The sequence below is a fragment of the Schistocerca americana genome, chromosome 2, assembly GCF_021461395.2.
Source record: "Schistocerca americana isolate TAMUIC-IGC-003095 chromosome 2, iqSchAmer2.1, whole genome shotgun sequence".
Classification (NCBI taxonomy): domain Eukaryota; kingdom Metazoa; phylum Arthropoda; class Insecta; order Orthoptera; family Acrididae; genus Schistocerca; species Schistocerca americana.
In genome coordinates this window covers 616,493,078-616,520,797 of record NC_060120.1, presented here as the reverse complement: position 1 = coordinate 616,520,797, position 27,720 = coordinate 616,493,078, and the positions used below count along the sequence as shown (strand labels likewise).

General features: G+C 42.7%; 1 protein-coding gene across 2 annotated transcripts in view; it reads right to left on the bottom strand.

Annotated features, from left to right (window-relative positions):
• Positions 1-27,720, bottom strand: part of LOC124596556 (G patch domain-containing protein 11) — a 132,757-nt gene that overhangs the window by 24,974 nt on the left and 80,063 nt on the right. The window contains exon 5 of one of the 2 annotated variants that reach the window (XR_006978319.1): positions 16,390-16,590. Coding sequence is in view for 1 of the 2 variants with exons in the window: in XM_047135742.1 (XP_046991698.1) it covers positions 16,456-16,590 (135 nt within the window). In the remaining variant the exon portion in view is untranslated. Of the gene's footprint in view, positions 1-16,326; positions 16,591-27,720 lie in introns of those variants that run through there. The other variant, XM_047135742.1, reaches the window with a different exon arrangement.

Here is a 27,720-nt window from a genome sequence, read left to right as displayed (position 1 = left end):
ATGACTGGAAGTGAAAGAAGAGGTGGCAAATTTAAGCTACACCTGGCCCTGGTTGGAACTCCGAAAGAATGACATACCTGAGTTTAAAGATTGGTCAGGGAGTTCGGGGTATAAGTGGACATCCCACGATATTCAAAACGAGATCACTGATCTACTAGGAAAGTCTGGGTTGAGAATGGTATTGACTTCAATCAAGAAGACTGAACATTTTTCTATTATGGTCGACGAAACAAGTGATTCTTCAATTCATGAACAAGTGTCATTTTGTATTCATACTGTCAATGATTATTTAATCATCAACGAAGACTTTATTGGCTTACACGAGACCCCCAACACTGAATCACGAACTCTGTTTAGTATTTTAAAAGACGTTTTTGCTTATCTTGATCTGTCAATGGATGACTTAAGAGGACAGTGCTATGATGGTGCCTTGAATATGAGAGGCAAGTTCAAAGGACTAAAAAAGTTAGTTTTGCATATACAACCAAAAGCACGTTATGTGCACTGCACTGCTCACAGTTTAGACTTGGCAGTTGTAGACAGTCTCTGCCATCTTACGTCTATGAGGGATATTATGGCTTTAGCCAAGGACTTAATAAACACCTTAAGGGAATCCAACAAAAGGATAGGACTTTTCAGAAGCACACGTTGTGAGAGCGCCAATGACCAAGCTGGTCTACGACCCCTTTGCCCAACTCTATGGACTATGCAAGCTTGTAGTATCTTGAGAATATTGAAAAACTTTGAAGAACTTCTAGAGTAATTTGAAACATTTTCTGCAGAGGAAAAAGCAGAGGCAGGTTACAAATGTGCAGGCTACCTTGAGTCAATGTTACAATTCAAGACTTCTCTCTTTTTACATCTTTATTGCTATACAATGAACCCAGTGGAGGATGTCACTGAAAAATTCAATGCTCTCATCTAAGTGTTGCTGATCTGGAAAAGAAATATGAGGGCTTGATTTGTATATTGAATGGAAGGCGTGATAGTTTTGAATACTTTTGGTAATTGTGTTTAAAAGAAAAGCCTTCACAAGTTGATGATCCTTTGCTTCCTCAGAATTAAAGTATACCAAAGAAGTATGAAAACAATGAAGCCAGCTCACCGCACACTTTCAAAACCCCAAAGGAATACTACAAAGCTATTTACATTGAAGTTTGTGAAACGGTGCAATCTTGCATTACTGAGTGGCTTGCTTCAACTCGACTCACACAGGTCATTGCAGTTGAACAAAAGTGCTTGCTTTTAGTAAATAGAGGTGAAACAAATCTGGAAAAATCAACTGAGTTTTTAAAAAATGGCCTAGACATTGAGAGATTGCGTTTACACTTGAATATGTTAGTCAATATTGCTAATAAAAAACATGTGTGATGTAAGAAGGTACATTACAAAAGAGACAGCAGTTGGAGAAATGTTATATGATGTAGTGAAGTGCATTAAGCTTCTCCAAGTACTTCCAATCACGACAGCAACAGCAGAACGATCATATAGAGCCCTTACACGTCTGAAGTCATATCTCCGATCAACAATGGGATAAAAGCGATTTAACAACTTGGCTGTTCTTCATGCCCACCGAGATGTTTTGGATGAATTGGATATCTGACCAGTCATCAACACCTTCATATCCAGTAATCCACTCAGACGGTCAGCATTTACACCTTTCTAAAGACAGTCTAGCCCTAATAATGACATTTAGAGAGATATTAAAAATCTTTATAAAATAGAGAATTAAATACATACATAATGTTAAAGTTTCAGTTTCAAAATATTAGTACTAGTTTAGTATTGTAATACTATAGTACTGAATTAGTTATTTTCAAATACTTAAATATATTTAGGATGTAAGACCCAATTAAAACCTGCTATTTACATACTTTTTGACTGAAAGAATTAGGCACACTGGTTTAACTTTATTAACTGTATTAAAGCATTAACTTTAAGATATTGTTTTTATTTAATAAACCCTGAGCCTTATTCAGAGTAAGCTTAAATTAGCTATTTCACATATTAATCAAAGTCCTATTACTGTGTGAAAGCAATATTTTATGTTTTATTCTTTTCACGATAGTTTAGGATTTATTTAAATATAATCTCAGTCTTTTCAGAGCTATACAGGGTGAAGCGAAATTTGCGCACTCAGGCTTTGCAGCGCTACTCCTCACATGCCAGCGACAAAAAATGACTGTCATAAAATTTTGTCCGGCGAGTACATCCAGCGGAAAAAGGGCGTTAAAGAGTGGCAATCTGGCAACACTGTAACCACATGTACAGTAACTACCTCTGTCAGCTCATATTCATTGGCCTGTACAGCTGGTGCAGTGGATAGAGTTTTGGGTTAGCATGCAGGAGGTCGAGGGTTCGATCCTGGGTTGGGGCTCACTTTTTTTATTTGCTAATTTCATCTGACATTTAATGCTGTAATATACACTCTTTCTTAGTTCACATGTAGCCTAAATTTACAACATTTTGTGATTCTGAACATAACAAATACGTGGTTACACAAATAAGAAACAGACAGTTGAAACAAATGACCTGTCATAGGACAGAATAACTACAAAAACATTATCAGTTTCGAGATACTAGAGATGATAGCACAGTGCAATAACACAATGTCTACTTGTCATTTATACTACACGTAATATGAGCACTCAGATGTCGCACATTAGCAACCAGTGACAATAATAATGTACATATTAATGACCACATGACCTTCACAACAGAATATGTTGTCCTCAGAACAATAAATGCTCAAAGCAACCTCCGAGCACATCCAAACATTGCACAACCCACCAGATCATAGAGGTCTGGACCCTTTGCAGCAAAGCTGCATCCACAGTAACAAGAGCACCATGAATACACACTACCAAGTGTTCCATACTCGTGGGCAGAATAGAGTACACGTGTTCCTTCAGGTGTCCCCACAGGAAGAAATCCAGGGGATTTAATCAGGTGAATAGGGTGGCCATACAACTGGATCTCCACGTCTGAGCCATTTCCCTACAAATGTCTGTCCAAATACTGCCGCACATTAATTCCAGAGTGTGAAGGTGCACCATCAAGTTGGAACCATATCCTTTGCCAAACATGTAGTGGAACATCTTCCAGCACATGAGGCAGATAGTTTGAGAGAAATGCATGATACTTTCATGCAGTCAACCAGCCAGGCAACACGTAGGTGCCCAAACGCCTATTGCCCAATATTCTGGCCCAGACATTTATACCAAAGTGAACTTAATAGCCACGGTCATGGGTGACGTGCAGGTTAACCTCATACCAATGGTGGGCATTGTGCATATTGAAGACACCCTCACGAGTGAATGCATTTTCATCCGACCATATAACAGCATTCACGAAGTCATCATTGGCTTCCAGTTGTTGTTGGATCCATTCACAAAATTGCATCCACTGATGGTGATCTGCAGAATGCAGGTGTTGCATGAAAGCATAATGATAGGGGTGCAGCCCATGCTAGTGCAGCAAGTCAACGACCTTGCATTACGAGAGACGCAGCTGCCTTGCTACACTAAGTGTTGTTCACTGAAGTTCTTCTCCAGAATAGGTTCCTCATTAGCTGGAGTATGGTGAGTCTGTGGAAAAACTCTATCACGTAATTTTGGAAGGAGAGAACCTGACTCCAGAAGGTGCAGCTCCAGATAACGAAATACATACTTATCTGGATGGTGTCGATGAGGATATCTAGCAGCATATTCACGAGTTGCAACACCAGCCCGGTTTTGAGATGCATCAGGGACCAGAAGCATATTGACATATGCATTGTTTGTCCATGCCATACGTCTGCCACACTTAGAGGTTTACAATGAGAAAAGTCAATGAGTGTACACATGCACATTGGAATCTATCACAGGCACATTATTCCACTCACAACTACTCCTTGTCCGGTTGACAGTGCATACAGATAAACACTTCATCAGTCCTACATGCTGTTACAGATAACGTGCATTACCCCTCTGACAGCTAATTTGAATTACACTGTTTCCCTAACAGTAATTGATGTGATGTTTCCACAATCCCATCGATAACAATAATGATAATAATAATAATAATAATAATAATAATAATAATAATAATAATAATAATGCACTGAGATACATACTGAACAGCATGCACTTATCAGGCTCAATGTTGAAAAGCATAATTAATGGGACCATGGTGATAACACATACAAATAGTAACTGAGTTTGGACATGATTTTCAAAGCACATTCCTAGTCCTACTCCCCCTAACTGAATGTAATGGACCTCAAGGAGGCAAGAATAATAGTTAGTTCTAATCTATGGGGCATTGGAGAAGGGTACAAAGAAACCAGGTTTCGCATCTAGTAGATGAAGTGGTGTGAATAAATTCACGCCCACGACGTGGAAAGGGCTTCTTTCAAAGCTGACCAATCCTCCATTTCTACAATTGTAGTATGTAAGAGCAAATGTTTTCTAGAGGATCTGCTGCAATCGCTGTTGACAATTAAGATGCCAGATACTGTACCACCCAGACTACAATTACCAAATAAAAAACATATGCCTCAACCCGAGATCGAACCCTCGACCTCCTGCATGCTAACCCAAAACTCTATCCACTGGACTAACTGTACACCACAACTAATATGTACTGACAGACGTAGTTATCATACATGTGGTTACAGTGTTGCCAGATTGCCACTTTTTAACATCCTTTTTCTGCTGGATGTACTCGCCGGACGAAATTCTGTGACAGACATTTTTTTTGTGGCATGTGAGGAATCACACTGCGAAGCCCGAGTGCGTGAATTTTGCTTCACCCTGTACAACAACAACAACAACAACAACAAATTAGCTTTTTACGAAAATATTGAGCGTGTTTATGTTTTGTTTCTGTTTTCAAAGGCAAAACATGTGTCAGGCTTGTTGAATTACCCAGAGTGTCGAGTTATCACGAGTCCGTATTTTGGGGTTCTAATGTTGATCATATGACTCTAAAATACTTAAAAAAACTTTAAAACTCACTATTTTTCATCTAAAATGTAGAAAAATTTCCCAGGGCGAGACCCCCAGTATGCCCCCCCCCCCCCTCAATATTTTTTTTATAAGTCAGGACCCCTATTTAAACGAGCTGCTATCCAAAATTTTCAAGACTGGTGCTGCCATCTGTTGAAACCTTACCTTTGGACTAATGGTCACCATGACCCTGGAGGTAGTTCCCATTTGAACGTACACACCGGTCCCTGCGCTTCTGCCACTGATCATACGTTTTCTGGAAGTCCTGTTCTTTGAGGGTGTTTATCACTGCCAGCGATGCTTCTTGAATCCTCTCTAGAGTGTCGAACCAATGGCCTTTCAACTTGAGTTTCAGTTTTGGGAATGGCACGAAGTCGCAAGGTGCCATATCTGTTGAGTACAGTGGGTTGGGTACAACCGCCATGTCGTTTTTTACCAAAAAGGTCCTGGTGAGCAAGGACGTGTTACAGAGTGCACTGTCGTGATGCAGCAACCAGTTCCCATGACACCAAAGTTTGGGCCGTCATCGCCACACGTTTTCATGGAGCTGTCGCAAAACGTCACAGTAGTATGCAGAATTCACTGTTTGCTTGGGTGGCATGAATTCTTTGTGCACAATTCCCTTGGTATCAAAGAAAACAATGATCATGCTCTTCACCCGTCTCGCTTTTTTGGGTCTTGGAGAGAATGGGCTCTTCCACTGGAACGATTGTTGCTTTGTCTCTGGGTCATAACTGTAAATCCTGCTCTCGTCGCCGGTGATAACCCATGACAAGAAGGTTGGATCATCAGATGCGGTCTGACGAAGGTCCTGCACACTTCAAAACGCTGTGCCTTCTGATCGGCAGTAAAGATCCTTGGCAAAAATTTTGCGGTGACACAATGCACACCCAATTCATCGGTCAACATTCATTGGCATGTCCCATAACCAATACCTACTTCATCCGCAAGGTCTTGAATGGTTTGATGTCGATCCGCATGAACCAATTGTTAAAGTTTGGCAACAATGTCTGGCGTTGTGCAGCTAATGGGCCTTCCAGTGTGAGCATCATCTTCGACGTCTGTATGGCTGTCCCTGAACCAAGCATGCCACTCAAACACATACGTACGGCTCATGCTCTGTGCCCCAAACACTTGTTGAATCATTGCAATGGTCGCCGTAGCACTTTTCCCGAGATTCGCACATAATTTGATACACATGCACCGTTCTGTCACCGATCCATTGTAAAATCACCACACACCAAACACAGAGTATTACGGAAATCACTGTGGACACGCAACATATCCTTCCAGCTGAATGCCACTCCGCGCACTGACTCATCAGATACGCAGCTCTTGCAATTGTCAAAAATATTTTTTTTTAATTTCACAATAAAATTAAGTAGAATTAATTTACAAAAATTTAATTGGACAATTCTAACATGTTTTCAGAAACTACATGTCCGAAAGGGTATTCAGGGGAAAAACTGTCAACATACCATTTTTTGTTTAAAAACTGCAGCCAATTTTCAAATTTTTACAGTTTGCTTTGAAGTAATGCATTGCATTAAACTTTCAGAAATTGCTACCAACAGAATGTATATAAAGCAATAAAAACTGGCAAAAGTTCATGATATTAGATACAAAAGCAGTACACAGAACCTCAGTTCACAACCAGATAATGGGTGTCATGGCCTGGATGACTTGACATGGACTGCCTAATTACTTTCAAAAGAAAATGGCTTATCTGGCAAAAAGATAAATAAGCGCTGCATCCTAAAAATCTGGAGCTTTTAGCAAAAAATAACCAGAAAAAGGAAAAGTTTTCCTCCCATTTATAAAATTAGCAGTGTGCTAAGAGGACACACTGTACTGACATAGTGTTTAAACTGACAAGAACAGTGTGTGAATATTTGAACACTGCAAAGGCGCTACGTTGGCAGGTTGCATAGCAGCAGTGTACAATATCCCTTGCACACATGATCACATGTATATACGAACTACAAAAACAAGTATTAACACCCCACTTAAAAAACACAGGAGCAACTTTTGTCAAGAGAAAACAGACAAATCAGCAATGGGAGATCATGCGCTGGGACCAGGGTACTACCAAATTTGTTTATCTAATAGTGCGGTTTTCAAAGTCCTACCATTACTATGCTAGGATTTACAGAGAGGCCACAGAAATTCAAAAGCACAAAAATATCTAATAAAGGAGGACAGTGCCTTTAGATAGGTTGTGGCCTTAGGGCTAACTAAAGTAAAGAGCACCAACTATTCCTCAGTACAAGCTTCATAGCACATGTCAAAATGACTCTGTGATCTCAGGCAGTGCGCTCTTGAAGACAAAACATGACCACTACCTGGATGAAGTATATGCTCACAATTTGGCTTTCTGAGCTGGTTTAAGCATTAAACTACTACCCGTGTCTTTAAAGTCTCTGCTGCTGTCTCCAGCAGTTTGAAGTGAAATGCAAGGCACAGAAACAAGCCTTGGACCATGGCCTACTGCCCCTACTACAAAAATTACCAAAGATGCAAATATTGGCCATGAAAGCCAGTATTGCTGTAAACTGTTCTGCCAACACCGCTGGCTTCGTGGAGCACTTACAGCTTGATTTTGATCTTCCCGTCAAGTTTTTCTCTTGGTTCATCTCGTACTGACACATGATCAATATTAAAGTCACATAAAAACCACACTATGGCAGATCCAATACCACTGATTCTTTGCGGGGAGGGGGAGGGGGGGGGGGGGGGGGGTCGACCTGAGTCAAAATTTTGCAGACTTGTCTCCTTCTAAACAGGGTCTTTTTTATGTGCATTATGTTGTACACTATGAGCCTAATGAAATGCTGTTTGTTATCTACGAATTGTGTGACTATTTGAAGAAGGGACTAATGCTGATGATAGCACAGTTTCAGCATGCGACCATTTACAAGAAGTTTCACCATTTACCTTTACACTTTTTTCCCCTGAAAAAGAGGATTGGTTTAAACCATGACACAGGTAAAAGGAGCCACTCATCTTAATTTTCCATTCCTCATTGAAAAGGTGTCACTACACTACAATATCAAATGTTACCAGAGCATATCTGTGATGTGGCAACAAAATTTATCTGTAATGTTTCATGACTAAATTGTACTGTTCCAAGGAGACTTTGAGCAGCCTTTTATAACTGATGCCCTGGGCTGCAGTGCCTTTTCTGTTCTGTTATTGCAATAACCTTGTCCTCTGTGATCTGCATCTTGTCATAATAGAATTTAGGTCTGAATCTTTAACACTTGAAAACTATGTTTTCATACTCCCATCTATTGCTCAGTGAATATTTTATATGTATAAGCCATTCACGAAGTCTTCAATCAGTAAGATCATGATTGACTGAAGCGATACAGCGGCATCACATTAGAGAGAGCGCAATCCCCATCCAGTTAGCCTGTGTTAACTTTTCTGTTATTTTCTTAAGGCACTTAAATAAGGTCAGCTTTTAACCCTCCACCTTCAGTATGATACTGAACACTCCTTTAGATGACCTAGATATCTACCTTCCTTTTACTCACATGCCAGAAAATATGTTGTACAGTAAATAGGGACTAGGAAACATGCAAGCCTCATGACCGCATAGTCACTCTCCTGATCTAATTGCAACCATCTGAGGGACATTTGCACTAACAGTTCTGTTCAAAGATCCTTTGTGTTTTATTTTGAACACTATTTTCAATGAATAATATTAAACTATAACATTCTCTTAAAATCATTATGTTACAATATTTCTGAATTGTGAAGTTCTATACAAGTATTCGAAGTTATGTCATAATGAAATACAATAAACAACTACAATTATATTAAATGGTTCTTCACAGATCGGTTTTTGAGAGAAGCAAAGATGCTATCCTACCTACAAAACCCTTTTGCCACATAAATGATTATGTCGTGTTTTCATTGCTGAAGCAGTTACTGGCATATGGTTTTAAGAAACCAAGTTTTGTCATAAGACAAAAATTAAAAATATGTTGCAATATTGCGCATAAACTAATTCTTTTGAAGCAGTACATCTGAACCATCTTCATAAGCATACCATCTAAAGAATCTATGCAGCACTACAAAGTTCATAGCTCAGGTACTTTAATTGTTAACTACCAATATCACACATTCTTGAGATTACGTGTATATAGAAAGAGTTTCCCCTAACACATTCATCATTTGCCTGAAAATTACAATTTGTTTTTAAAATTTTTGACAGCCAACTTGATTACACATGGAGAACAAGTCACTGTAAAAGACGAACGAAAAAAATCACATATAATTAATGATAATCACAGCACAGCTTTATTATAGTAATGAGAAAATTTCTTGAGCTGCAAGTGAAATATGTTGATTGAGTAAAAAAATGCATTTATTTTTCAATGTTTTTGTAATAAGTTGTAGCAAGATATGCGATTCTAAAAGGGTTGCAAAATATCCTTCTATGGTTGCCATAAACTTTTCATTCAGCTAGAAATGTTTTTTAAGAATCCGATTGCTTCAGATTCAGGATCAGGTGCAGTCAAGTGGGTGTCAAATTTTATGACCAGGATAGGTGTTACAACTAATCATGCATCAAATCTTCCAGTTTTCCCAGAGCCACAGCATATTTGTGGACATGCATTCCACCCTGAAGAACATTGATATTTTCAGTTTTTTCAGTCCATGCCTCTTTTCATGTATTTTGACATCCAGTTGATATTGAATGTGTGTGTAATTTTTATTAGTTATTGTTTTGGCCGTTTCAAGGTAAGCGTTAAGAAGAATATCTTCCCTACTCCAAAAAACACTGACCATAAATTTCTCAGCTGGTTAAACTGACACCAACATTTTTGGTGCAAGACAACCGATTTACACCTTTTGCTCTGATGACTGTTTCGTTACTGACTCAAACTAGTTAATCTACCTCTCATTCACAATTACAAAATGGTATATAAAACCAGTTTAGATATTATTAAACTGTCCAAATAATGAGATTTTCACTCTGCAGGGCATAGAATTTCCCGGTGCTTTAGAAAACGAAACACAGGGAAAAAATGCATTTTGGAAAGATCTTTGATGTGCAGCAACATGTACCCTGCATATTTTCGTATTATGAAAGTATAAATTCGAATTCCACCAAACACCACATGTTACTTTCCAAAGCATTGAAATTGCGATTGCGATGCGCTTTTGTAAGCCAGTCATAGTTCATGTCACGTGATCTCGCCGCCAGCCGATGACAGCGGGTATTCAGAGCTTAGGACACGTGATGTAGTCAGTCAATAGCAACATCACTGTTAAGTAACGCGAACACACAAACAGAAAAAGTTAATGGTTTAAATTAATATACATAGTGTTGCTACACAAACCACAAAGCTTTCATGTATAATATTGGTCTCGAAGATAAATACGCTGCAAGAGAAGCTAAGCTTTCACATATAATGTTGGTCTTTTACGCGCGTATTACAATTTAAGATTATATCACACAAATGTGCCAGTACAATTTTTAATAACGACATGAATGTCTGATATTCTGGGATCAAAATTCATCTAAATGGCTCGTCATCAAAGATTTGATTTTTAAATGAGAGTCAAATGCTCTGTGATTTAAGAAATTCATTGTACATTCTTGCACATAGTTCCGATGTAACTGCCAGAATGGTACTTTGATGGTAATGCTTTTCAAACCACCATTCGGAATATTTTCCCCAAACTGTTAGAAATAGGTTCATTTCTGCAGTTGCCAGAGAGTGCCAGATGGCAGGCGTCACTGCGCTTGCACAGCTACGATGTCATAGGGAGCTCATATGTTCTTAAGTGTAAAACATTAAAAGATCTTACATTATGTCACAAAAGAAACAAGACATCAGAGGATACTCCAAGAGCATCGGAGTTTTGTGACCCATACTAAAAGGTGCACATTTAAAAGTGCACATTTGTATGTCCAGATTCCCAGTGAAGTAGGCCATGACCTGATATTAAGCTTTTCTATGTGGTTTTCGGGATGGAAATTTTTTTGGAGTACCAGTACTGTGTTATGTCATGTTTGGTTCTTTATTATGGCATAGTGCCATATGTACTAGAAGTTGAAAATGTGCACTTGAAATGCAGCGAACATTGAGTGGAATTAAGCATTTTGTTTCAAATATATTGTCTGCCTCAGTGGAAAGATTAATAAAAGAAAATTTCTTCAGCAAACCATCAAAAATAACTTCATTGTTCTGCAAGGCAATTAATGCTTGACTCTCAGAAAGGTGGGAAAAAAAATTAAATAAAATCTGCAAGTAATAACACATTTTAGCCTTCCATAATTATGTAAATGTATTTTAATTCACTTGATAACTCCCGACCACAGAAATCTGTTTTGTTTTCATTTGACGTGAGAGCAGTAAACGAAGAGGAAACAGCAAAATCACTAAATGTAAACATGGGTCACGTGGAGACTACCCACTTTCCCACTGTAACTCGACTGCTCTGCGCACCAGCCCCAGATCTACGATATTTCCAAACCGGGGCAATATCCCGACACTCCCTTGAGTTTTTTTTAAAGAACTCTTCAGAAAATTTGCACTTGTTATTCACTATCAGTTAACAACTTGCTGCTTTGTGTGACATGAAATTAAATATAGGATACATAAACCCAGTAGAGACATGAGACAAGCAAGGCAATACATATTTCTTCAATCCTTAGATCCTAGAATTTTTTCCTCTCTAATCTTTCTACAGCTTTACATGGCGTTCTTTCCTTTCTGCGAAAGAATCTATTACCTCATCAAAGTTCGTCAAACAGTTTGCCACATGCAAAGTCGAAATGTTGTTGTCTAATACTGAAAAATCTGTTAACACAAATAGGACCCAAGAATGGTGTGGTTTCCCGATCTGATTACGTCTATTTTGTCACTGTCTACTAGATAAAACAAAATAGGCCTTTCTAATACTGCAACAATTGTAACACATACCAAATAAAGGAGATTGTTTTGGCACAAACGGTCTTTTTTGTAATGACTGAATATAATTCACAAAGTACCAATATCAAATGCCTATTAGGCCCACTACAAGCAAAAAGCTTTATGTTAGGAAATAGTTTCACACTTCATTCATACGCTCCAGTTTCTCAGGCATGAGATCGAAAAGTAGTAGTACAAAATTTTTATACAAACTTGGAATTGTCATATTGTTCCATAATTTGTGTGATGTCCACGTTTCTTCACCTTCCTCGTTCTAACAATGTCTTGTCATCACTAATTCTGTAACTATTCCTGCCAATGTCAAAGCTTATTCGCCGGTTAACTTCACTAACCTGCCAGAATCACCGGTTTAGTTATCCTGCGATTATTCTCCAGCTAGGGATTGATACATGTTTGTACAATGCATTTTCCTTGCTTCTTCCAGAAAAGAACTTAAAGCGACTGCTAGCCGGGAACTGTACAACTGGCCCTTACTAGTACAGCGATCCGGCCAAAAATTTTCTGTCAAAATTTTATTTTCTTGGATACACTGAGAAGGTAATACGTAATCTTTCTTACCTGTTATTCATTTATGTCCACTCCTGTAGTCTGAATCTATGGATTTCACTAGTAATTATAACAAAGCTGGTAATTCGTAAACCCAATCAACCACACAATCAGAAAGAGGTTGGCATTCATCCATTTGGTCTTACTCCACTCAGCTCATACAGCCCCTTTTGTCTGTAGGAAAGTTTGTTTCTACATGTGACGAGGATTCCCCTGACAGACACATCATGTACACTATTCACGCATTCACAAATCAACTTATGACTCATTCAGAAATCAACTTAGAATGTGTTCCAAAATGTTCAAAAACCAACAGGAATGTGTTTCAAAGTCATACGAATAATTGATAGACTGATGTGCGCTGGATGCTAGTTGCTTTGTGAAACAAGGTTTTTTTTCCCCTCAAGAATATGAATTTGCCGCCCCCCTAGATCTGGGCCTGCTGCGCATGCATGAATCTGGCAGCTTGGGCGCTCCAGTAAAATTTCCCGGTAGCATCTAGCTGCTTGCTGCGACTGCTTGCACAGCCAACAGCCACATTTCTGTAGCCAGAAGCGGAAGAAGGTACTACTCAACTGCGCATGTGCATGATCCTGCTCGTAACTGCTAAAACGAATCTAATGTAAATAGTTGTGACGTCACATTGATCAGAGGCAATTTGTTGTTACGCAACATTGCATGGTCTTCCTAAGGCCTTTGACACATTTTTCTGCTGACAAACGCTTGTATGAGCACTGCGTTTTCTTGCTGTATATGGTGCATTTCCTTTGCAATTTAAGTTTTATTTTCGTTTTTTCTCTTGTTCATGTTCTATTCCTGCAGTATTATTTTGCAGTAGTGGGACACAGTAATATCCTTTGTTAGAGTATTGGTTCTTACCCATCAAAATTACAAAAATTTAACTGAAAACAAAAACAATGGAAAATTCCTGGTTTTTTTCCGGTTTTCTCCCAGATGAAAAAATTCCCGGGTTTTTCCCGGATCTCCCAAGTCATATACACTCTGCATTTTAGAATTTTCATTTTCCATCTAATATGGTGTGTGTGTGTGTGTGTGTTTGTTTGTTTTCAATCACCTTGGAACAGTAGCCATGTGGGTGAGAGTTGTGCTTGTGTGTTTTTTCTAACAGGTGTGGCAGGGAAAAAGGTGGTTTTCAAACCTCCACCGGCAATAAAAATTTGTCCACAGCAGTTTAAAAAAAATACAACATGAATTTACAATGCTTGCAAGTTAAAATGACGATCACTTGCAAATGACATCATGTAGGTGGCCGCCATTTCCCTTCACACGCATTTCAATTTTTTTTCTGAAGTTAGACATCGCTCTTTGCGGAACTGGCAATGGAATTTGATTAATTTCCTACCGAATTTGATCTTTCAGTTCCTGGATGGTGTGCCATGGGTCACACTGGACAATGACCCCAAAAGAAGAAATCACACGCTGAAAGGTAAAGGGATCTTTGAAGACAGGAAATGTCCTCATTCTTGGAGACGAGATAATGAGAAAAGATGTTCTGTAGTGTGTTAATGGAATGCCATGAATATGGCACATGGTCCTGTGAGGTTGGAAGAACGTGTTTGCTGTTGCAGGAAGATCAGCAGGCTGCCACACCTGGAAATGGATCAACATGTGAAGATGATGATCTGCATCCACAGTAACAGCATTGCCATAATCATCTTCAAACTGATAAGGCCCTCTGATTCCAAATGATGATACACTGCGGCACACTACCACTTTCTGGCTGTGAAGTGACTTTTCATGAACCATTTCAGGATTTTCAGGTGCTCAGTATCTGAAGTATCGCTTGTTAAAGAAAAGCCTGACACACAAAAATTGTCGTCACTGCTCATGATCAGATTGTCACACAGGCCTGTGTTGTCGTTCGTGAGTTCCAACAATTCTTGGCAACAACTTAGTCTCTTTGGGAGGTCATCCACATTCAGTTTTTGCACTACCTGGATTTTGAATGGGTGGTATTGCAGTTCCTTTTACAATATTCATTGTTCACTGTGATCCAATATGTCAAATTGCAGTACATGCTTGTGGGCAGAACACAAGGGACTTTGGATGAAGGTTTCTTCCACTCTTGTGAGATTTCTGGTGCGCATACACATTTTGCACTTCCACCACTCTTTTGCACCGTAACACAGGTTTTCCCAAAATTCTGCACTCACATGCGGCGACAGGACTGGGCTGACATGCGAGATTGTATTGAGCATGAAATACGTGCTGAGTGGCCGTACAGATGTCATCGTTCTTGTAAAACACATTCACGGTAACAGTGCATTGTTCAGTAGTCCATGATGCCATCTCAATTGAACATCAATATCAGGGTCAATGGCACAAGTCGGATGTCCAAATGGCACCACTCTCGTTTTCTGATTCCAAATGTAACATGCCAAAATCACCCACAGGGTTGCTAAATCACTCTTTCACTACTGTACCTGTTATTTCAAAAGAAGGACTTTGTATTAAAGTTTAATATTTTAGCAGTCTCTTTCATTGTGCCAGTATGGACATCAATGCCCCCTCTATGTAGCAAGGAGTGATCTATCCTTTCCATATTCTTATTCCATCCTGTCCACTGATGGCATGCACTTAGATATTTAAGTTGACTGAATAACATTGGGGTTGGTTCCTATTGACAAAGAAATAAAGTGCAAAATGTTGCACTAAAGGTTGATCCCTCTCATTAACACACATTTTTAGATATTGCAAAGGCTTACTGTTCTCACAGCTGGAGCATATTCAGGTACAGAAAGGGTTCTAAGGTTAAAATGATAATTCAATGGACACCCTAGATGCAAACACGCGTTGATATACATCATTGGGGACATGTTGAAAATGTGTGCCCCGACCGGGACTCGATCCTGGGATCTCCTGCTTACATGGCAGACGCTCTATCCATCTGAGCCACTGAGGGCACAGAGGATAGTGCGCTTGTAGGGACTTATCCCTTGCCATTCCCTGTGAGATCCGTATTCCCAACATGTGCACACCACTACGTTCGTAGTGCGCCTAATAGATGTTTGCCCATCACACTCATTACTTGTGGCAGATTAATCTACCAAGTCCCGTACGAGTTCGGGCATAGCGTGTGCGTTCGAACAAGGTGGTCAATGGCTGGGAAGCCATATCTGCCCTCGTGCTTCCAGGGCAATTCTGCTGCATATCTTTCTCGTTATCAAATTCTGTTCCACACCAGATGCAATAGTGGTATGTTCTTCTTAGATACAACGTGATTATTTCCAGTTTTTCTGGAATTTAGAAGAAGAAGTGGGAAACCAAATTAAAACAATAATTAAGAAGTAGTAAATACATCTGATACTTTTGCAGCACAAAGGTTTTCAGCCTAAGGTTTACAGCCACATCCAAAAACTAGTTTTTCACTATTTATGTGTGATGAGCATGAGATAGTAATCATGCATACATAATGAGAATGTAATAGAGGACAATAATCAAGCCCAAGGACAGCTGCAGCATCAACCAAGCCTAGTTTCATATTGCAATGGTGATCAACTCAGAAAACATCAGATTTCTAAAATGTATATGCAGTATTCAATGCCATCTTTCATACTGGTAAGTACTCATATTTTTCAGTAGCAATAATTCCAGTGTCTAATTTTTGTATATAATTTTACATTTTGATGAGTGTATTGATATGGAATACTTTTCTGATGCACTTGCGGTGAACTGAATGACTGAGGGCAGGAAAGTGTAGTACAAACAACCCATATTGTGATCTTTGTTTTTGTGAATTCTAGCAAATGTGGGTAACACATTCTCAAACAAAAATGAACAACTCTAACTGCTGTGCTGTTCTGCTGATTGTATCTACTTTATCCTGGAATATGCATTTTATTGTTCTGAAACTAACACATATCAACAATGTCCACACTTCATACCTTATGTCGACTGATGTTGACCAGTGCTTCTTTTTATTTATTTATTTATTCATAACTATAAGATTACTAATGATCTGCCCTTGTGCTTCCAGGGCAATTCTGCTGCATATCTTTTTCGTCGTCAAATTCTGTTCCACACCAGATGCAATAGTGATATGTTCTTCTTAGATACAACGTGATTATTTCCAGTTTTTCTGGAGTCTAGAAGAAAAAGTGGGAAACAAAATTAAAGCAATAATTAAGAAGTAGTAAATACATCTGATACTTTTGGAGTACAAATTTATTGCACCTTTCACAACATTTTCAATCTAAAACACACAAGACATAGTAACAAATAAACTATAATGAAATCCATACTCAGCAAGCTATCTTATAGCATAAAATATTTTGTATGCACTCCCTCACATCCCCCGTTTCCTGTTCCACCTGTGGTGGTGGTGGTGGTTGTTGGGATGTTTAAGGGGGACTAAACAGCTAAGGTCATCAGTCCCCCATTCCAAAAACAGGCGAGACAAAGTCGCGGAGCAGATAAAACCCCAAGGGGAAGGAGACTCCCCCCCAGGCACTAAAGAACACAAATTAGGCAACGAACACTACAGAAAAGAAGAGTACAGACAAACACCAGACAGAAAGAAATAGAAGAAAAGAAGATGGCCGGAGACTGGTTGACTGACCACAAGAACAAAAAAAAAGGGAAAGAGTCAACCATCCGACGACACACCAAAACAGCAACAAATATTGAGAGACGCAAGGACAAAAGACACAGAAAGGGAAAGGTGCAGGACCCCCCTAAATGGAACCATAAAAAGGACTACCACGGATAAAATGTAAAACATTGTCAGCCATGGAGGCATCATCACATAAAATCAAAGGCAAAGTGCCCGGGAGATTAAAAGACTGCCGGAGGGTGCGCAGTCGGGGACACTCCAATAAAATGTGGGCGACCGTCAGCCGGGACCCACACTGACACAGGGGGGGATCCTCCTGACGCAATAGATGGCCGTGCGTCAGGTAGGTATGGCCGATGCGCAGCCGTCACAAGATTACAGAGTCCCTGCGAGAAGCCCGCAGGGAGGAGCGCCACACATCGGTCGTCTCCTTGACAGCCCGCAGTTTATTCGGGGCTGTCATGCCACGCCACTCAACAGACCACATCCCAAGCACCTTACGGCGCAACACCAGCTGCTGATCGCGAGCCGTCGATCTCCAAAGCTGGGGCGTCGATCGCCCCTTTGGCCAGCCTGTCAACACGTTCGTTCCCTGGGATGCCAACGTGACCTGGCGTCCAAACAAAGACCACCGAACGACCAGAGCGGGTAATGGTGGAAACAGACTCCCGAATAGAGGACACCAGAGGAGAAGAGGGATAGCAGCGGTCGATGGCCTGGAGGCTGCTCAGGGAGTCACTGCAGATGGCGATGGACGTATCTGAGCAGGAACGCATATGCTCAAGAGCGCGCAATATGGCCACCAGCTCTGCAGTAAAAATACTGCAGCCAGCCGGCAAGGAGCGCTGTTCAACATGGGCAGCGTGAGCAAAAGCATAGGCAGCGCGACCGTCAACCAGGGAACCATCAGTGTAGACAGTCTCACACCCCGGAAATGAGGCGAGGAGCGCAAGAAAACGGCGACGGAGGGCCACAGGCGGAACCGAGTCCTTGGGTCCCTGTGCCAAGTCCAGATGGACGGACGGCCGGGGTAAACACCAGGGAGGCGTAAGTGCACGGACCCGGAAGGGAGGCAGAAGAGGGAACGAGACCAGTTCCGACAGCAGGGACTGGACGCAGACAGCTATGGAAAGACACAGACCGAGGTCGCCGTTCTGGCAGATGGAGGACCATGGCAGGGAAAAGCAGGCGAAGATTGGGATGGCCCGGCGAGCAATGCACGTGGACAGCATAGTCGGCGAGCAGTCGATGGCGGCGAATCCGCAGCGGGGGAACCCCGGCCTCCACCAGTAGACTATCCACAGGGCTTGTACGGAAAGCGCCAGTTGCAAGCCGAACCCCACAGTGGTGTATGGGGTCTAACATCGTCAACACTGAGGGTGACGCAGACCCATAGGCCAGGCTCCCATAATCAAGCCTGGACTGCACAAGGGCTCTGTACAATCGCAACAGCGTGCAGCGATCTGCACCCCAAGACGTGTGGCTCAGGCAGCGGAGGGTGTTGAGGTGCCGCCAGCATTTTTGCTTCAGCTGAGTAATATGAGGAACCCAGTGAGCCGGGCATCAAACACAAGTCCTAAGAAGCGGCAAGTGTCCACCACTTCAAGCAGGTGGCCGTCAAGGTAAAGTTCAGGATGAGGGTGGACCGTCCGACGCCTGCAGAAGTGCATAACTCGAGTCTTGGCTGCAGAGAACTGAATACCGTGAGTCAGAGCCCAAGATGCTGCCTTGCGAATGGCTACTTGCAGCCTGCGTTCAGCGACTCCCGTAGTCGTGGAGCTAAAGGAGATGCAGAAGTCGTCGGCATACAAAGAAGGAGACACCGACGACCCCACGGCTGCAGCCAGACCATTAATGGCCACTAGAAATAAGGAGACGCTCAACACTGAGCCCTGCGGGACCCCATTTTCCTGTATATAAGATGAACTAGAGGCGGCACCCACTTGCACCCGGAAAGAGCGGCGCAATAAAAAGGTTTGAAGAAAAGCCGGGAGCTGACCACGAAGACCCCACTCATGCAACGTAGCAAGGATGTGATGCCCCCATGTGGTGTCTCCACGTGGTGTCATACGCCTTCCGCAGATCAAAAAATACAGCAACGAGATGCTGACGTCCGGCAAAGGCCGTACGGATAGCAGATTCCAGCCGCACCAAATTGTCCGCTGCAGACCGGCCCCGACGGAAGCCACCCTGGGATGGAGCGAGGAGACCGCGCGACTCAAGGACCCAACACAAACGCCGCCCCACCATACGTTTGAGCAATTTGCACAAAACGTTGGTGAGGGTAATGGGACGATAGGTGTCCACCGCCAGTGGGTCCGCACCGGGCTTCAAGATGGGGACAATAACACCCTCTCGCCATTGCGACGGGAACACGCCCTCGCTCCAAATGCGGTTAACGATGGTGAGGATGTGTCGCTGGCAGTCCCTGGGGAGATGCTTCAGCATCTGTGCGTGGATGCAGTCTGGTCCTGGTGCTGTATCAGGGCAATCGGCGAGGGCAGCGAGGAATTCCCTCTCGCTGAAAGGAGCATTGTATTTTTCAGAACGACGCGTGTGGAATGAGAAAGGCGTCCACTCAGCTCGCTCCTTTAGAGAGCGAAAGGCGGGGGGATAAGATGCAGTCGCAGAGCTCTTAGTAAAGTGCGCGGCAAGCCGTTCAGCAATGGCGGCAGCGTCCGTGCAGACAGTGCTGTCCAAGGAGAGCCCAGGGACACCCATAGGGGTTTGGTATCCATAAATCCGCCAGATCCGGGACCACACGAGCGAGGGGGAGACATGGGAGCCCAAGGATGAGACATACCTCTCCCAGCACTCCTGCTTACGCCGTGCAATAAGACGACGGGCCAAGGCATGGAGCCTCTTAAAGGCGATGAGGGTCTCTAAAGTCGGGTGCCGCCTATGATGCTGGAGAGCCCGCCGACAGTTGCGAATAGCCTCAGCAATCTCCAGCGACCACCAGGGTACAGCCTTCCTCCGAGGGAGGCCAGAAGAACGGGGTATGGCAGCCTCGGCCGCTGAAATGATGGACGTGGTGAAGACACGGACCACCTCGTCAATGTCACCCTGTGGGGGAGACTCGATGGTTGCAGCGGAAGTAAAAGCCGGCCAGTCAGCCCTGTGGAGAGCCCAGCGGGGCAGACGCCCAGAAGAATAACACTGGGGCAGTGACAAATAGATGGGAAAATGGTCACTACCACACAGGTCAGGATGCACTCTCCAGTGGAGGGATGGGACAAGTCCAGGGCTGCAAAGAGAGAGATCGATGGCCGAGAACGAGCCATGGGCCATACTGAAATGCGTGGGAGCACCGGTGTTCAAGAGGCTAAGGTCGAGCTGAGCCAACACATGCTCCACGGCCCGACCGCGGTCATCGGAGACAGTCCCACCCCAGACAGGGTTGTGGGCATTGAAATCGCCCAGAAGCAGCAAAGGTGGCGGGAGTTGAGCCAGCAGCTCAGCCAAGACATGTTGGGGGAGCTCCCCATCTGGAGGAATGTAAACAGAGCAAACAGTAATAGCTGGCGAGAGCTCAACCCTGGCAGCGACTGCCTCTAAAGGCGTCAGAAGGGGTACTGGCGAGCTACAGACAGAGTGGTGAACAAAAAGGCAAACCCCACCTGACGCTCGTTGACAGGCAGCGCGGTTCTTATAGTATCCCCGATAACCGCGAAGGGCGGGGGTCCGCATTGCCGGAAACCAAGTTTCCTGCACAGCAATGCAGAGAACAGGGGAAACACTCAGAAGCATCCGGAGCTCAGGCAGGTGGCGGAAATAACCGCCGCAGTTCCACTGGAGAATGGAAGCAGGAAGGGACTGGGAGGGCGTGAATGCGACTAAGAGGCAGACGGCGCCTCAGAGCCAACTGCCGCCACCGGGGGAGAGTCAGCTGAGTCCATAGGAAAGGCCCCCAAGGGTTCCGTGAGGGCGAGATCCGCGGCAGAGGCGAGGATCTCCACCTCATCCCCGGAGCCAGAACTATGTACAGCAGGCGGTACTGAAACCGCCGGAACGTCCTTCTTCTTGGACACATTCCATTCCTTCTACTCACGTCGGCCCTTAGGGTGAGAGGGCTGGGAGAGCTTCTCTGAAGGAGCGTCAGAGGCTGACGACGACGCAGAAGCCCTACGACCAGCAGGTGGCGGAACCTTCAGCCACTGGCAAACATCCGGCTGGGTAGGAGGAGAAACGGAGGAAGGGAGAGTCCCGAGGGACTCCTTCCACGAGAGAGGAACCGGCAGAGGCAACGCCGGCGGAGAAGGAGGGGGAGGGGGAGGGATCGAGCCCCCCGGTTTTGGAGGAGATGGCACTCCCGAAGTAAGCGTGGGGGGAGCGACAGAAGAGGGTTTGCCCCCAACTGCTAAGGGGACAACAGAGGAAGGCTTGCCCCCAGGCACGAGGGGGGCAGACAGAGATGCACAGCCCCGAGGGCCCACTGAAGGCGGCACAGATGAGGCGACAACCGTCGCTCGCGTGGGCGATGATAACATGGCTGCAGCATAAGATGTTCGAATGGAAGCAGGATACAACCTTTCATATTTCAGTTTTGCCCCTCGATAAGTAAGCCGGTCCAGGGTCTTAAATTCCATGATCTTCCACTCCTTATGAAGAACGGGGCAATCCGGCGAGCATGGAGAGTGGTGCTCCCCACAGTTGACACATACAGGCGGAGGCGCACATGGAGAATCAGGATGAGAGGGGCGTCCGCAATCTCGACATGTAGCGCTGGATGGGCAACGGGAGGACATATGCCCAAACTTCCAGCACTGGAAGCACCGCATCGGGGGAGGGACGTATGGCTTGACGTCGCAACGGTAAACCATCACCTTGACCTTCTCGGGCAAGACATCACCCTCGAAGGCCAAGATAAAGGCACCGGTGGCCACCCTGTTAGTCTTGGGTCCTCTATGTACACGACGGACAAAATGGACACCACGTCATTCCAGGTCGGCTCTCAGCTCGTCATCGGATTGTAACAAGAGGTCACGATGGTAAATAATCCCCTCGACCATATTTAAGCTACTGTGGGGAGTGACGGTAACAGGGACGTCACCCAGCTTATCACACAAGAGCAACGCTCGTGACTGGGCTGGGGAGGACATCTTGAGGAGGATGGACCCATTCCTCATTTTAGACAACCCCGCCACTTCCCCAAACTTATCCTCCAGGTGTTCCACAAAAAACAGAGGCTTCATCGTAAGAAAGGAGTCACCATCAGTCCTGCTGCAGACAAGGTATTGCGGTACGTAAGGCTCCCGCTTGGCACTAGATCGGCGTCTCTCCCATGGCGCAGCCAACGAGGGGAACGACTGAGGGTCATATTGCGCAGCATCAAAGTCTACTCTACCTCGCTTAGAGACGCTGGTGGCCGTGCGACCACCAGCTTGGTGTGATTTATTGCGCTTCATTGCGCCACATCCGCCCAGATGCCACCTACTCCGAACGAGGGCTCTCCCCAAGGGCGCCACCCAGCCAAAGCAACAGGTACCTGGCCGATATCCCGCTGCCCGGAGTCCCCGTGCCCCAGACAAGATGGGCACATACTCCTTGGCATGCATGGGGAGGAAACAGCTCTGGCATCTGTAGTGCGATCCCTGCGTGGTCAGGGGGCTACCACCAAGAGGGTACATGACGACCCCACCACAACGGACTGGCTACCGTGCTGGATTTTAGGTGTTGAAAGGGTCCACAGTTGTCGTGGGCGCTAAGAAGAAGATTGCGCACAAGACGAGAAGGAGACAACCCAGAAGATGTTGGGTGTAGTCCCCCCCACACGACAATAGGTAACATGCAAGATGGAGGTGCATGATGGACCAATAAAAAAACACCACGTAAGGTGTCCTTCCCCAAATGGCATGCACTAACAACGGAAATTTGGAAAAAAGGAGGTCAAACCCAAGAAGGGACCATCACAGAAGGCCGAAACGTTTGAGACTCCTTTTAGTCGCCTCTTACGACAGGCAGGAATACCGCGGGCCTATTCTTACCCCCGAACCCGCAGGGGGATTCCACCTGTGAATGGTCCATGGAAAGAGCAGCTGTTGGTAAGCCGCCATGTGATATCAAATCTACCTACGTGGTCTTTTCCCAAGACAAATGTATGAGAAGCAGTATGATTGTTGACTAGTCTAGGAATGTATGCTCTCAATATTTTAACAGTAAACTGCATCGTGATGCCCAACAGCTCACTTAAAGTGTCTGGCACAGGTGTTTGCTTAGTATCTCTGTGACAATTTCATGCTTACTTATATGAAACATGTTACTCATCTTTAGACATTCTTTATACATCCTCTATTAATCTTAACTGATACAGATCTCAGACTGATGAGCATTATTCTTATGTTGCCCAAACGAGGGTTTTGCAAGGCACTTCATTCATGGGCAGACCACACTTGCTAACACCTGCCTTCCATTTTACATTTCTCTGTACACACATTCCCAGATATTTAACAGGTGTGACTGTTGTTGTTCAACAACTGTATCATATAATAATGGGTCTTTCTGTCCCTTTATGCACACTGTGTTACACTTGTTTGTTTTGATGATCAACTGCCATTCTCTACACCAAGTGCTGATCCTCTGAAGGTCTTATTGCATTTTACTATAATTTTCTAGAATTGTGACTTCTTTGTAAACAACAGCACCATCTGTGAAAAATCTCACGGAACTTTTCACCTTATCCATTAGGTCATATATATATATATATATATATATATATATATATATATATATATATATATATATATATATATATATATAAAAATAGCGGGAAACATTCCACGTAGGAAATATATATCTAAAAACAAAGATGATGTGACTTACCAAATGAAAGTGCTGGCAGGTCGACAGACACACAAACAAACGCAAACATACACACAAAATTCAAGCTTTCGCAACAGACTGTTGCCTCATCAGGAAAGAGGGAAGGAGAGGGAAAGACAAAAGGATGTGGGTTTTAAGGGAGAGGGTAAGGAGTCATTCCAATCCCGGGAGCGGAAAGACTTACCTTAGGGAGAAAAAAGGATGGGTATACACTCGCACACACACACCTATCCATCCACACATATACAGACACAAGCAGACATTTCTCCCTAAGGTAAGTCTTTCCGCTCCCGGGATTGGAATGACTCCTTACCCTCTCCCTTAAAACCCACATCCTTTTGTCTTTCCCTCTCCTTCCCTCTTTCCTGATGAGGCAACAGTCTGTTGCGAAAGCTTGAATTTTGTGTGTATGTTTGCGTTTGTTTGTGTGTCTGTCGACCTGCCAGCACTTTCATTTGGTAAGTCACATCATCTTTGTTTTTATATATATATATATATATATATATATATATATATATATATATATATATATATATATATATATATAATAGAGGGAAACATTCCACGTAGGAAATATATATTTGTTTGTGTGTCTGTCGACCTGCCAGCACTTTCATTTGGTAAGTCACATCATATATATATATATATATATATATATATTTCTTTTTTTTTCCCACGTTTCCCTCTTTCCTGATGAAGCAACTGTTTGTTGTGAAAGCTTGAATTTTGTGTGTGTGTTTGTGTCTGTTTGTGTCTATCGACCTGCCAGCGCTTTTGTTTGGTAAGTAATTATGGGTGTACTCCAAGTACACTCATAATTACTCTTGCGCCTGACTATTTCTCTTCATTAAAAATGACATACTGTGATCCATTTTGCTAGGAACTCTTCAATGCAATCACAAAACTGGTCCGATATCGTCAAAACTACTGTTTTGTCCATTATGCAACAATGCAGAACCTTATCAATGCCTTTTAAAAGTCAAATACAATGGTTGTTTTTGGAATCCACGTTGATACACTCAAAGGAGACTTTTGATACCTACAAGTGTCATGATATGTTAATACAACATACTGACATCAGCAATATAAGCCTATAGTTCTGAGTGTCTGTTCAACAACACTTTTTAAAAACAGAAATGATCTACACATTTTTCCAATCACTGGGAATGCTTTGTTCCTGTAGCAAACTATGGTACAATGCTGCTGGAACAGCAGCAAGCTCGTTCATTTACTCTGTAGAATTGCATAGATATTATATTAAGTCCAGCCATCTTTCCTCTGTCAAATAATTTCAGTTGATTTTCTATCCTATGGCCACTTATTTTGATATCTTTCATTTGGACATTTGTGTAACAATTTAAAGGAGAAACCATAGTACGATCTTCCTCAGTCAAACAGTTTTGGAAAAGGAATTTAGTATTTTGGTTTTCTCTGTCATTCTCAGTTTCGTTGCTATTATGGTCACAAAGTGTCTGGACATATAACTCATCAGTTACTGAGTTAACAGAAGATCAAAACTTACTGGCATTCTCTGTCATATCAGTAGATAGAATTTTATTTTTGAATTCACTGAACAGTTTATGCAAGTTTCTCCTTGGGCTAATTTTGGCTTCATTCAGTTTTTGTTTGCCTCTGAGGCTTTGGCTTCATTTAAATCTGTAGTAGAGCTACCTCTGCTTATACGGCAGATTTCTAACAAACTTGTCGAACCGCAGTGGGTTTTTTCTACCCTGAACAACTTTGCTCAGCACATGTCTGTCTAAAGTAAATTGTATGATACCCGAACTCTGTCCATGTACACTCAACATTTTCAGTCTCACAGATACACATTTCACGTTGAGTGCACAGGTAATCTGAAATCTCTTTATTGCTGCATTTTCTAAGAAGAAATATCTGCCTACTTTTCTACACATTCCATTTTACAGCAATATCCAGTAATACTAGTATGGCCTTATCATCACTGATTTCTTATCCTGTGTCAACTGAGTTGAAAAGCTCAAGCCTGTTTCCAACCAGAAGAACTCAGAAGTTTTCTTCATGAGATAGTTCTCTGATAAATACACAAGGTAATTCTAAGAAAAGAAGTTTGCAACAATTTCACACTAACATTTGATAAAATTGCAGCACCCAAAAGGCATGGCCCAAAGGAATTATGACACTTCAAGAGTGCTTAGCAGTGTGTAACTGACTAAGCTTGCAGAGAGATGGTGTATGTGTAGGACCAGCAGTATCCTCTTTTGCCCGTGACACCAAGTAAGCTGGCACAGTACTGAAGCACTGGACCCATATTAGGAAAATGGCAGTCCCAATCCCAATCTGGCCATCCAGAACAAGTTTTTTCCCTAAATTGCCTACAACAATTGCTAGTATAGTTCCTTTCGAAGGAAAATTAGCTGCTCTCCTCCATCATCTTCCCTGAATCTACGCTCAGTTTTCGTCTCTTCAACTTCATCGGTCATGGGATGTTAACCCCCCCCCCCCTTCCACACTCTCTCTCTTCAAATTCCAGTAGTACAACTAATACAGTTTCCTTGCTTTTCCACAGAGTTTTGTGACCACACAAGTTAATATAGACAAAACATATACAGCTTGGCTTACACAAAACATACAGAGCCTGATTTACACCAGATTTTTCTCTGATGTAAATGGTAGGTGAGCATGAGCAAACAGCATTCAGTCGCGTTCTGCTTGCATTTACTGGTGCTCACTCGTGTTCCATTGGTTGCTGGTCTTTTAGCGAGCCATCAAAGAAATTTCATTTCCTCTCTGTTTCAGCCCTAACAGTACATGGGCATTTGTCTGCTGTCTTGTTTCCGGCGTACTTTTTTAGCCGACATGAATCGCACAAGTAATGGGGTGGTCTGAAGACAATGTAATGTCACAATACAAGATTATGGGTGCTTTTGGGCTCCAAGATGTTCACAGGACAAATACTGAAGGAAAAGAAGTATGTTAAGTAGAAAATTGTCAAAGCACTCAAAGGTGAGAAAGATGTAAATTTATTAGGTGCTAGCACCAGGCAACAACTGAGCAGACAAGCAAAATTTTTGTATTTCTTTTTGTTAAAAAGGAACAGCAAAATAAATTTCCTTGAAGGCAAACAAGTGTGAATATGTATCTATTATGCTGATTAAAATTAAAAATATACAAAAGCCCTGATCATTCCAGTCACTACTGTTCATGGTAGATGTAATTACACGGGTGGTGTAACATTGCTACATTTGAGATTTTTGATGATAAATAAAAACTACGTATCTGGGATCATGCTACCTGCCCTCCAACTTTATAGCAGATTGTATCAAGCAGTCTATGTGATAGTTTGTATGTGTGCTTTACATTTCATTAATAATATTTCACTGAAATTATCTACCTGATAAACATTTCAATCAAATCTTTGAAGTGCTTTGCATATGTCACTGCAGATACCAGGAGCACTCAGAGATATACAAGCTACTGAAATGTGAAACAATTACTATCACGAATGTCTCCAGTTGCTAATAACCAGAGATTCTTCGGGTTATGTCGGTCAGCAGTAATTAGTGTACCATAATGTTCTTAAAGTAAATTACAATGAATGGGCAGCAGAAAGTGTCAATTGACATATGGGTACCAATAAACTAAAGCCTGCCAACTGCTTTACCTGTGAACTGAGCCCGACATAAATCCTAAACAGCATTATTTGGTATGCTCTTGGTAGATGTGTCATTACTCCTTTCTAGGCTCTTGCAACACTGAGAACAGCTTTGCAATAGAATTACATTCACATTTCTGCATCTCACAGACAGCTAATTAAAAGCATAAAATTTTTCAGAATTGCAGCTAAAGACAGTCACACTCTGCA